Source organism: Alosa pseudoharengus, unplaced genomic scaffold, assembly GCF_046254945.1.
Source record: "Alosa pseudoharengus isolate Yale_2024_CS ecotype anadromous, Long Island Sound unplaced genomic scaffold, YU_APseudo_1.1 YU_APseudo_1.1_scf_20, whole genome shotgun sequence".
In the NCBI taxonomy this organism is placed as follows: domain Eukaryota; kingdom Metazoa; phylum Chordata; class Actinopteri; order Clupeiformes; family Clupeidae; genus Alosa; species Alosa pseudoharengus.
Genome location: NW_027468664.1, coordinates 22,566,981 through 22,579,480, shown reverse-complemented (window position 1 = coordinate 22,579,480; position 12,500 = coordinate 22,566,981). Strand labels below are relative to the sequence as shown.

The 12,500-nt window shown below is 44.2% G+C and overlaps 1 protein-coding gene across 11 annotated transcripts in view; it reads left to right on the top strand.

The window, feature by feature from the left end:
- flncb (filamin C, gamma b (actin binding protein 280)) overlaps nt 1–12,500 on the top strand; it is a 113,552-nt gene that overhangs the window by 32,726 nt on the left and 68,326 nt on the right. For all 11 annotated transcript variants that reach the window (XM_076296885.1, XM_076296887.1, XM_076296892.1 and 8 more), the window contains exon 2: nt 6,874–7,122. In XM_076296885.1, coding sequence (XP_076153000.1) covers nt 6,874–7,122 — 249 coding nt within the window. The remainder of the gene's footprint in view (nt 1–6,873; nt 7,123–12,500) is intronic.

Sequence of the window (12,500 nt, the reverse complement as noted above, 5' to 3'; positions counted from 1 at the left end):
AAACCGTGTTGGCTAACAATTTATTAAATACTCCTGTTATTGTCGTCAACGACGTCGCTATAGGCTACTGCCTTTTCAGCGCCTTCTGCTTATGATGATTCAGTCTTCTGAATTCGTTTCTCCTTGCCATGCAGTTGTAGCCTAACGTGTCTCTAACGTTCCCTTCAGGTGTTCTATCAAAATGTTGTATGCCCTCATGGACAGTAGCTCCGTGATGTCTGCATCTTTCCAGGTTGGAGATTTTCTGGACAGCACTATGCCACTTCATCATAACACTGGCATTTAAGTCAGATCTAACCACATGGACGCATGAAAGAAACGTCACCAACACGCCCTCTCACTAGGTGTGATTTTAACCGAATGTTCTACTCCTCGTTCAGACACAGCACATTTACATAATGTCCGGAGGAAATACTAGGTCGGGGGTAGTATAAACACCGGGTGAATTCGGACTTCCATATGACCGGTTATGTCGTTCAGATATACGGCCCCACCGTTTAACATCGGCAGAACCTCCGGTCTTACACGTATGTCTGAAAGCGCTTACACACACACACTAACAGGGGATGGGCATGGGGAGAGAGCAGAACGTATCCTCCCGTTGTTTCTAAAAGCTATCAGAGAAAGTCATTGTCATTAACAGAAGGACTTCACAGAATCGCACAAACACACACACACACACACACACACACACACACACACACACACACACACACACACACACACACACACACACACATACACACACACACACACACACACACAGGGGATGAGGATGGGGAAAGAGAGAAAAATAGAGAGAGAGAGCAAGAACAGAGGCAGAAAGAGAGAGGGAGAGAGAGAGAGAGAGAGAGAAAGAGAGAGAGAGGGAGGACGAGACAGATAGTCAGTCCAGTGTTGCGTGACTATGCACTTGAGGAGAGTTAAGTGTTTCAGTATAAATCCTCTTTGTGTGTGTGTGTCTGTGCAGTTCTCATTCTCTCAGTGTGTGTGTGTGTGTGTGTGTGTGTGTGTGTGTGTGTGTGTGTGTGTGTGTGTGTGTGTGTTAGTGTGTGAATTCAGTGACTGGTACTGGCTTACTCTCAGACTGAGAGGAAAAGCTTTTATCTCAAGACATTCTACAATTCTCTCTCTCTCTCTCTCTCTCTCTCTCTCTCTCTCTCTCTTTCAAACACACACACACACACACACACACTCAAACCCTTTGAATAGGTGCCATAATTACTTATAAATGGGGGAAGCTTTCAATTTGCACTTCAAAGCCTCTTGTTTTGGTCCCGGAATCAACATTTAAATCTATCCACATAAGCACACAACCCTAACCTCTGACACACACACACACACACACACACACACACACACACACACACACACACACACACACACACACACACACACACACACACACACACACACATACACACACTCACACACTCACACACACACAGACATGTAACTCGAGCCCCTGCCTTCATGCATCTAAACTAATCTCATAGACACAACACAACATCACACACACACACACACACAAACACACACTCAGACCCCCTTTCCTCAGGCATCTTCCAACCTGCTTAAACTTGACCTTTCTGACCTTTAACCTTTGACCTCACAGCCTCCTTCAGGAGATCCTAACTCCACCAGAGTCCATGAGATCCTAACTCCACCAGAGTCCATGAGATCCTAACTCCACCAGAGTCCATGAGATCCTAACTCCTGCCCTCTTCTATTTTGTGTGTGTGTGTTTTTTTTAAGTGTTCCCCAGCCGTGTTTATTTTGCTTTCCTGACTCTCATCTGCTCCACATGCCCAGAGACACCTAAGGCTCAACTGGCTCAGTCTGTGTGTGTGTGTGTGTGTGTGTGTGTGTGTGTGTGTGTGTGTGTGTGTGTTATATTTGAGTGTGTGTGAGACTTAAGCCCCATTTGCCATGGGAAGGAAGCATTTAAATGTTAAAAGCTTCTCCTGATGCTCAGGGCTAAGTGCTAGAGCTGGTGAATACTGGCGTTCGCTAGTCCAGATGACTCTGAGCTGACCGACAGATCGTGGCTCTGAGTTCGGCGGCGATAAACGTCCCGGGATGCTTCGTCAAGGTGTGGACTCTGAAATTGGCGACACCTCTCCGGTGAAGTAAATTTGAATAAACCAACAACATGCAGCCAGTATTAAATTCTGATCTATCTGCCTTTTATTAATTAAATTCGGCCTGACTCTGACTTTGCTCTGGCCACAGTGCGCATACACTGTCGGCAAAATACGCTGTAAAACTCAAATCCTGTGAGTGTGTGATCGGGAGTGTGTGATCGTAATCGGGAGTGTATGATGGGGAGTGTGTGATCGTAATCGGGAGTGTGTGATAGGGAGTATGTGATGGTAAGTTTGTGATGGGGAGTGTGTGATTGTAATCGGAAGTGTATGATGGGGCGTGTGTGCTCGTGAGTGTGTGATCGTGAGTGTGTGATAAAGAGACGGAGCAAAGACCATCGGGAAGAAAGCGATCGGAAAACCTGCACAGAGTTCCGTGGAGGAGGGAGAGAAAAGCAAAGTGAAGTTGTGAAAGACAAACAAACAGATTTTACTGGTGAACCAACTCTTGTGTAAGATCTGAGAAGTCAGATGAATGCCTGATAGAAAGGGTTTGGTCCTCAGTGATGTGTGTGTCTGAGAGAGAGAGAGAGAGAGACAGAGAGTGTGTGTGCGTTTGTGTGTGTGTGTGTGATTGTGATTGTGTGCGAGTATGTGTGTGTGTACCAGTATGTGTAAAGTCAGATGGATGCCTGATAGAAAAGAGTAGATGACCTGAGGTGTAGGAAGTGGCCCAAGCAACTCATACTGAGTTTGGTCCTCAGTGATGTGTGTGTGTGTGTGTGTGCGTGTAGTTCTTTGTTTACATGTGAGGATTTCTAGAGGAAGGTAGACTGCACATGTATAGACACATACTCAGACTGCACATGTATAGACACATAGACAATGCCTCTTGTAGAGTACATTTAGTGAAGTCAAGCCATTTACATGCATTCATATGTAAGAAATTCATATGTAGAAATCACACGTGTCACATACACAAAGCATGTATGCATGCATGCACGCACGCACGCACGCACGCACGCACGCAAGCAAGCACGCCTGTCTGTCATTCTGTCATTGATTCACTAGTCATTCAAATGTATTGAGTTCATCTGTGACCCTCAACTGCTCTGTAGAGATGGGAATTTAGAACACACAGACACACACACATACACACACACACACACACACACACACACACAGATGGACACACACACACACACACAGACACACACACAGACTGACACACACACACACACAGACCCTCAGCACCTCTCTGGAATGAGCGACGAAATAGGACACTTCCCTTCCCGCTATGAAAACACAGCACACAGAGAAGGGATGTCAATCACACACACACACATGTACACACACACACACACACACACACACACACACACACACACACACACACACGCTTGTACATGCACAAGCACACTCATGCTGTACTCCACTTTCACTCACATGAATAGACATCTACACACGACACACACACACACACACACACACATGCACTCAGTCACTCCTGAACTAAAAGGCCTCTGTGAATTCCTCAGCCTCCAGAACCATCAACCTCTAAACACTCCAGTTAGTGCGAATGTGAGAGCATCCAAATACACATTTGCACTCAGACACAGTTACAAACACACACACACACACACACACACACACACACACACACACACACACACACACACACACATACACACGGGTCGGCATAAATAAGATAGGGTGGAGATATGTGGGTAGAGAACTGGAACGTTTTTGAAAATGCTCTCGGCCCCGTTTTCATTTTAAAAAACTGATGACGTAGAAACTTGCTCACTAGACCTTGTCAATCTGATTGGCCCAGGATGAATTAGCTCTGATACATGCAATACACATTAAGGGTGACTTCAATTGTTTATGCAAAGGGCCTGAGGCACCGAAGTAGTTTAGTAGTTACAGATTACAATTTCAAATAAAAAACACACGACTACATATTCATTACATGTGAAAACATTAAAAAATAATTTTATTAACAGCCTGCAGGCCAGGGTATTCTAATATTACTGCATTAACATCAACTCGCATAGAATTATGGGAACACTCAATGCACCTCTTCAACCCTCTGCTGAAACTGCAAGCGTAGATTGCTTGCTTATAAACTCGCACTGCGCAGAAACAAAACTTAATGTAGCCTAACTTATTTAACCGTCCAGAAACCAAATAAAATCATTCATATGCATACAATCCCCAATATGCGTGAATTAGGCCATTAGAAGAAGGCCATCTTACGAGCCTTTTGTTGTGCAAAATCGTCTAACCCACGGAGCCTCTCCTGCCCCATGCTGCTCCTTAGGTATAGGTCTTAATAAGTTTGAGTTTGGAAAAAGATCGCTTAGCTGTTGCCACAGTCACAGGCAATGTCAGAAACAACATGAGTACACACTTTCCCGAATGTGGATGTTACACTGTCATAATCTACCACCAGCATTTTGGCAAGTTGAAAAATAGATGACTTCTGTGAAATCTCTGCTTTAAAGCAAGACCTGAATGAGAGGAGTTGTTTTGGGAATGTCGGTGCAATGTCCCTGCTATAATGGTCTGACAAACGTCTTGCCTTTTTAAGCAGTTCATCATCACCTCGGAGTTGAAGGGTCGCAGGACGTAAAGACTCAAACACATGACAAGTTTCCCGCATACTTGCACATCTTTGGAAGAGCTGACTGATTATGATGTCCAGAGTTGCATTAAATACCTGCACTTTGAAGTATCTCTCTGCATCGGTTAAGCGCTCATCTTCCGATAGAAGTGACGCTTCACTCTCCGTGCTCTAACATTCTAAAGTTCTAAAAAAAAAAGGGCGGGGGTAGCGACGGGCCCCGGGAGGTCACGGGCCCTGGTGCGACTGCACTTGCTGCACCTACTATAGTTACGCCACTGTGTGTGTGTGAGTGTGTGTGTGTGTGTGTGTGTGTCCGATATTTCCCGACTCTCCATGACCCACTTTGACTTCCACTACTGACATGACAAACGCAACGTGGAGAATAAAATCCAAGCTTTGCTGACCGTGCTGTCTGTAGTAGCATTGGTAGCATTTGCAGTTACATTCTACCTGTTACAATGCTGATGATTGTGTGAATGGTCATGTGATCTGTACAAATGGTCATATGATCTGTGCTTCAGAGACTGGTTCTGGAATTCCAAACAATGTTCTGGAATTCCCTTGGATGGAATTCCAAGGTTCTGAAATTCCACACGTGCGTCTGGACGGAGATGGTATTATATAATGAGAACAGAACAGAGAGAATGCAGCCACAGAGAGAGAGACACAGACAGAGAGTGAAGGAGAGAGGGAGGGAGAGAGAGAGGGAGAGAGAGAGGGAGGGAGAGGGAGAGAGAGGGAGAGGGAGAGAGAGAGGGAGAGAGAGAGAGAGGGAGAGAGAGATGAAGGGAGGGAGATATAGGGAGACATCCGAGAGTGATAAATGGAGCATGTGAGACTGGCGATTAGCTCCATGCTGGGAGGCTGTAGACATGAGGCTCGGACTCGTGTAAACACACAAGGACAGGTCAGCAGAGCACACACACACACACACACACACACACACACACACACACACACACACACACACACACACACAGACTGGTCAGCAGAGCCAGAGCTGGAGCCAAGGGACATCACTCATTAGGGTTCAGTCCAGTCCACAGCCCGGGCCACTAGGCCTTTGTCACCAGCTTTTTATGCTCCGCAAACACACACGCAGCTGTTTTAGTGTGTGTGTGTGTGTGTGCGTGCATGCGTGTGTGTGTGTGCGTGTGTGTATGTGCGTGTCTGTAACAGAGTCACTGTCAGGGCGCCAGCCCTCATCAGCCCCTAATTGTGGACTCTGTTCAGGATTGAAGATGGACGACAGGGTGTCGAGAGACTGAGTTCACCAGAGAATGACCTGCTGGAGTAGTTTCATACACACACACACACACACACACACACCACACACACACACACGCACACAGACACACACACACACAGACACACACACACACACACACAGACACACACAGACAGACACACACACACAAAGACACAAACCCACACATTCTGTTAACATTGGATTACTCTTTCTTTGTCAAGATTAGCCTCACTCTCTTTCTCTCTCCCTTTCTCTCTCACCCCCCCCCCCTCTCTCTTTCTTTCTCTCTCTCTCCCTGTTTTCATGTCTTATTGTTTATTTAAAATTACAGGTCCATTGAAACGTTCTCTTCTCCCACCTTATTATGGGATACGATGTTAGCTTGGTTGACTCATCTCATACACATGTTATTAAATCCGTTCACCTTGTCCTCCTCTGTACACATTCATCAGTGGCACAAATCATCCAACAAGCTAAAAAAAGACACGTGTACAACACACAGATAGTCTCTATGGTGATTGGTTATTTAACTACTGGTAATAAAAGTCTTAAACAGTCCCCTCTCACAACAGAGTGATTTTAGACAGGAACCTGAACTGAAGTGATGTTTTTTTTTTAATTTAGTTATGAATTACTACCAAAATCTGTCTCCTCAAAAAGCATTGAATTATTTTTGTCTACAGCCATTCACCGATGTCTAATGTTGAATGTTGTCGAGCGTCTTATTAGCTGTCTTATTGTGCTCTGCCTGCATCAAATGGCAACATTTTTTATTTTATTTTTTTGCAACCCTTATAAATCAAGAAATGAATAAAATAACAGTACCTGCACCAGCATTCAACATCCCTATCGGGCCGTTTTCTCCTCACCTGGCCCTCACCTGCCCGATCTCTCTCTCCTGTCCCGTGCAGACAGCAAGGCGATCGTGGACGGCAACCTGAAGCTGATCCTGGGCCTGATATGGACGCTGATCCTGCACTACTCCATCTCCATGCCCATGTGGGAGGACGAGGACGAGGAGGACGCGCGCAAGCTCACGCCCAAGCAGCGGCTACTGGGCTGGATCCAGAACAAGGTGCCCCAGCTGCCCATCACCAACTTCCACCGCGACTGGAGGGACGGCAAAGCCCTGGGCGCGCTCGTGGACAACTGTGCTCCAGGTAGGTGATGAGGAAGAGGATGGTGATGAGGAAGATGGTGGTGGTGGTGGTGGTGGTGATGATGATGATGATGGTGGTGGTGATGGTGATGATGATGATGATGATGATGATGGTGGTGGTGATGACGGTGATGATGGTGATGATGGTGATGATGATGATGATGGTGATGATGATGATGATGATGATGATGATGATGGTGGTGGTGATGATGGTGATGATGATGATGATGGTGATGATGGTGATGATGATGATGATGGTGGTGGTGATGATGGTGATGATGATGATGATGATGATGATGATGATGATGATGATTGTGATGATGATGATGATGATGATGATGATGATGATGATGATGATTTAGGATCGGTTAAGGTGATGAGCAGCTGTGCACCTGATGAATAAAGCATTAGGAGAAAGTGGAGGTTGATGAAGATAAGTAGCATGATGAAAATGTAAGGCAGGAGGTATACAGTAGGTGTTGAAGGGATTGGTGTGTTAAGGAGCATGATGAAAATGTAAGGCAGGAGGTATAGGTGTACAAGGGATTGTTGTGTTAACTGGTTAAGATATGTAAGGAGGCAGTAAAATAATGCCCAGAAGTCCTTGAGAGAAGGTTTTTTTTTAACCAAACTAAGAGTGAAAACACACTCCTTCTGAACTCTGTCAATGTGAAGAGTAAGAATAGGATATTGACTGCAGTGTCTTCCTTCCTTCAGCTTTAGAGGAGATGTTTACACTGTGGCACAACCACGTGTTTGAGGGCTGATAAATACTGGGAGCTGTGTTTGTGTGAGTGAGCGTCCCTCCTGTGTGTGTGTGTGTGTGTGTGTGTGTGTGTGTGTGTGTGTGTGTGTGTGTGTGTGTGTGTGTGTGTGTGTGTGTGTGTGTGTGTGTGTGTGTGTGTGTGTGTGTGTGTGTGTGTGCGCGCGCAAGCAAGCTGGTTTGTTTGAGGAAGCAGAGCAGAAGAGTACAAACCCAGGGGGGGGACCTTGCTCTGGAGGGACTATGTTATGAAAAAAAAGGCCCAGGCCACTGAAGACCAGCTGTGTTTGGAGTACAAACTCGCTCCAGACACACGTACCTGCTGGAAGCCATTACGGAAGCAGCATCATGCCAATCAGCTAACCTCTTGACCCTTCCGTCCTCCTGGTCCAGCATGTCCGTGTGGAAGCAATAAGAAAAGTGCAGCAGTGCAGCCAGACCGTTACACGAGTTCAGATGCTAATCAGAAGCCGCTAATGACTACACTTTCCTCCTGGGGGGATAACTAGCCGTGATTCGGCACACAGTGAAAAGCCTCACCACAGTGAGGGGTCATGACGTTCTGCCTTCACTAGTTTACATGTAAGTGTCACACTGAAGCCACTAGTTTACTAGCTAAAGTTCCTTTGGCCAGCATCTTAACTTGTGTGCCACATGCAAATGTTGTGGGTTGGATTTCGTGAAATTCTACACTGTGATTGGTTGTCATGTTCTATTTGGACATGGGGAGCCATTATAAAGCCTCAATTTCCAGAATTCTCCGCCTCCTAATTTGAATTCTGCGCCACTAGTTGACTAGTGTGAATCTTGTCTACATTTATGACCTCACTAGTTTACTAGTTTGGGCAAAGGATGCATCAACTAGTGAACTAGTGAGCCTGCTGCCATCACCTAGCTAGCTAGTAAGCCATTTATGGTTCACTAGTTAACTAGTGACATTGATCTAGTCCAACTAGTTAACTAGTGGAAAATACAGATGGCAGCAGCAGGGGACAATTATATGATGACTGTATTGCATGATATTCTCAGGGTCCCGGTACTGACAGTAGTTTTGAGAACATGCCGGGACCCAGTAAGCCCATGACATTCTCTATTCCTGTATTGACAAGAAATAGAACACAAATGCATCGAGCTTATAAACCAGTCCAATCTCCTACCCGTACCACATCAACCTCAGATTTCCCCCATGGATCATATTTCCCCAACACTTACAGCAAAACTAGCACTCCTAAATATTAGATCTCTTTCAAACAAATCATTCTTAATTAATGATCTAATTTTCACACACAACCTTGATTTTTTACTTTTAACTGAGACATGGTTAGATCAAGCAAACAGTGCTGCTACTCTCATCGAATCAGCTCCCCCAAATTTCAGTTTTTTGAGTGCTACATGTACTGTACCAGAGCAAATAAAGGAGGTGGGGGGATAGCCACAATTTTCAAGACGTCTTTTCAGTGCAATCAGTCGTCATTCGGTGACTTTACTTCATTTGAATATCTGTGTGCACGCATTAAGTCTTCTCCTCAGATTTTATTACTGACAATTTACAGGCCTCCAAAACATTCAGCTAAAGTTTTTCTTGAAGAGCTAGGTGAACTGCTATCAGTCGTTTGCATAGAGTTTGACTATCTTATTATATCAGGGGAACTTGCATATGGATAATCCTGAAAACAATTATGCCAAGGAATTCATTGCACTAATCAATACTTTCTCCCTAACACAGCATGTACAGGGGCCAACACACTCTCTCGGCCATACCCTCGACCTTGTTATCACAAAGGGTCTCGATGTCTACAGCTGTTAAAGACCTGACCTTATCTGATAATTTCTGTGTGTTCTTTGATGTGTCTATGTCCCCACACACTCAAAACACAGCTATGATGGTAAAAAGGAGAATCATAAATGATCAGACAAGTGCTCTCTTTGAGCAAGCACTTTCACTAAAGTCAAGTCAACTGTCAGACTCTGTAGAAGACTTATTTGATCACTTTAATGCAAAAATGGCAAACATTATGGGTGACATTGCTCCAATATTCAATAAAGTTAAGGACAAACAGAAAGCACCATGGAGGCAAAATCCAGCAGTTAAACTTCTAAAAAGAGAGTGTAGGAAGACTGAAAGAAAATAGCGTAAATACAAACTTCAGATCCACTATGAAATCCATAAAGAGCTAAAAAACTCATTCATGCATTTATCTCCAGCAGGGTTGATTACTGCAATGGACTGTTCGCAGGCCTTCCTAAAAAGACTATTAAACAGCTTCAGGTGATACAAAATGCAGCAGCTAGGATTCTAACAAAAACTAAAAGAACTGACCGCATTACTCCAATTCTTAAGTCCTTGCACTGGCTTCCAGTAAGTCACAGAATTGACTTTAAAGCGCTTTTGCTTGTTTATAAATCAGTAAATGGAGCAGGACCTAAATACCTGTCAGACATGCTTCAGCAGTACACACGTTCTTGTCCTCTCAGGTCCCAGGTGAAAAACCTGTTAGTAAAACCTACTGTTAGAACTAAACATGGTGAAGCAGCTTGTAGCTGCTATGCGGCTCAGCTGTGGAACCAACTTTCGGATGACATCAAAAAGTAGCCAGTTTTAAATCTAGACTTAAGACCAAACTGTTCTCAGATGCTTTCTGCTAACTGTGCCGAGTTACAAATTCTAAATCTGCCTTGATAATTATTTTACCTTGTCTTTTATTACTTTTTTACTACTTTTGCCTTTGTTTTTGCTTACTAATTATTCTTTATTTTTAAATGATTTTACCTTGTGTTTTATGTTTCTTTTTATTATGATCTTTACCTTTTAACTATTATTTGACTATATTGCCCTTCTATGCTTTTATTTGTTATTATTGTTTGGTTTTGTTTATGTAAAGCACATTGAATGACCTCTGTGTATGAAATGCGCTATATAAATAAACTTGACTTCACTTGACTTGACTTGACTAGTGAGGAGTTATGCCTTCACTAGTAAACTTGTGCACATTTTCAGCTGTCACTAGTTAACTAGTGTGGCCCAAAAGCCTTCATCTAGCTATCTAGTATGCAGTTTTGCCCTCACTAGTTAACTAGTTGACATTTCTGCCTCTCACTAGTTAACTAGTGAAGCCAAAAATGTGTTCACTAGTTAACTAGTGAGCATTTTGGCTCCCACTTGTTAACTAGTGTGCATATTTTGGCCCTCACTAGTTAACTAGTTCACACAAACATGGCTCACTAGTTAACTAGTGAAGCCAAAAATGTGTTCACTAGTTAACTAGTGAGCATTTTGGCTCCCACTTGTTAGTGTGCATATTTTGGCCCTCACTAGTTAACTAGTTCATACAAACATGGCTCACTAGTTAACTAGTTGACAAAAATGGCTTACATGTACATGACAATTATGCCTGATATCAAGATATCAGAATAAATGCTCAATCGGCTTGCCATATGGATGCATTATTATTTGTAATATATTATGGACGTTTTAAAGATAACATGACAAATAGATTAAACTGATTGGCAGATAGAGAAATAGTATTTGTGTGTGTGTGTGTGTGTGTGTGTGTGTGTGTGTGTGTGTGTGTGTATGCATGTGAGCGTGTCTGTGTGTGTGTGTGTCTCTGTGTGTCTGTGTGTGTGCCTGTGTGTGTGTGTGTGTGTGTGTGTCTGTATGTGTATGCATTTGTCAGTGCCATTTTTAGCCTCCTCAGGCCACCCTTAATAAAAGGATGCTTGTGTCGCCCTGGGAGACGCATATGACATGTGGACATGTGTTACGGCCAGCTTGTCTGCCCACTCCACCACAGGGGGTTGACACACACCACCCATCACCGTCGCCGTTTAACCACAGGCCTCAGGGTCAATTAGCCCCAGTCGGAGCCCTGAAGGGAGGCTTGTGTAACAGCTGACCCAGATTCAGTGAGTCCCTGTGGGGCCAGTGTCATAACTCAAGCCCCAGGCTTTTTCTGTGCCTGGCTAAATTTGTCAGGGGCCTCCCTGCGTGATCTAACAGCACACTGGGCCTCACTCTGAACAAATCACCACAGGGTGACCACTCGACTTGACCACCACCACCACCACATGGGCAGGGAGAGAGAGAGAGAGAGAGAGATAGGTAGAGAGAGAGAAAGAGAGCGAGAGATGGGTAGAGAGAGGGAGAGAGAGAGAAACATGGGCATAGAGGTTCTTTCTGTTTGTTCCCATAGGGGAACCGGTAAAACTTTTATTAGAAACTTTGTGCTGCTCAGAACCCATGAAGCTTAGAACAAGTGTGAGAATAGAGACAGAGCAGTGTTCTATTACTGTATGACTAAAGTTCTAAGTAAAAGACTGTGAGCAGTGTTTCCCACAGAATTGAATTCCATTTGTGGTGGTAGGTTTGCAGAATTAACTTGAATACAACAGTTTTTAACAAACTAGCACAGCGTGGTTATGATGCTAACAAGATTTAAGCACAATTTAGTACAACCTGGAAAATCATTGTGTGGTGGTCAATGTTGATATTGTGCTGGGCAGCCACAAATAAGTCAATGTATGGTTACATTGGTGAGAGAATATTTCTTTGTAGGTCCGGAAAGGTTTGCTGCCAGAAACACAGTTAGCCGAGAGTGTGCTTTGCTTTTGCTTTC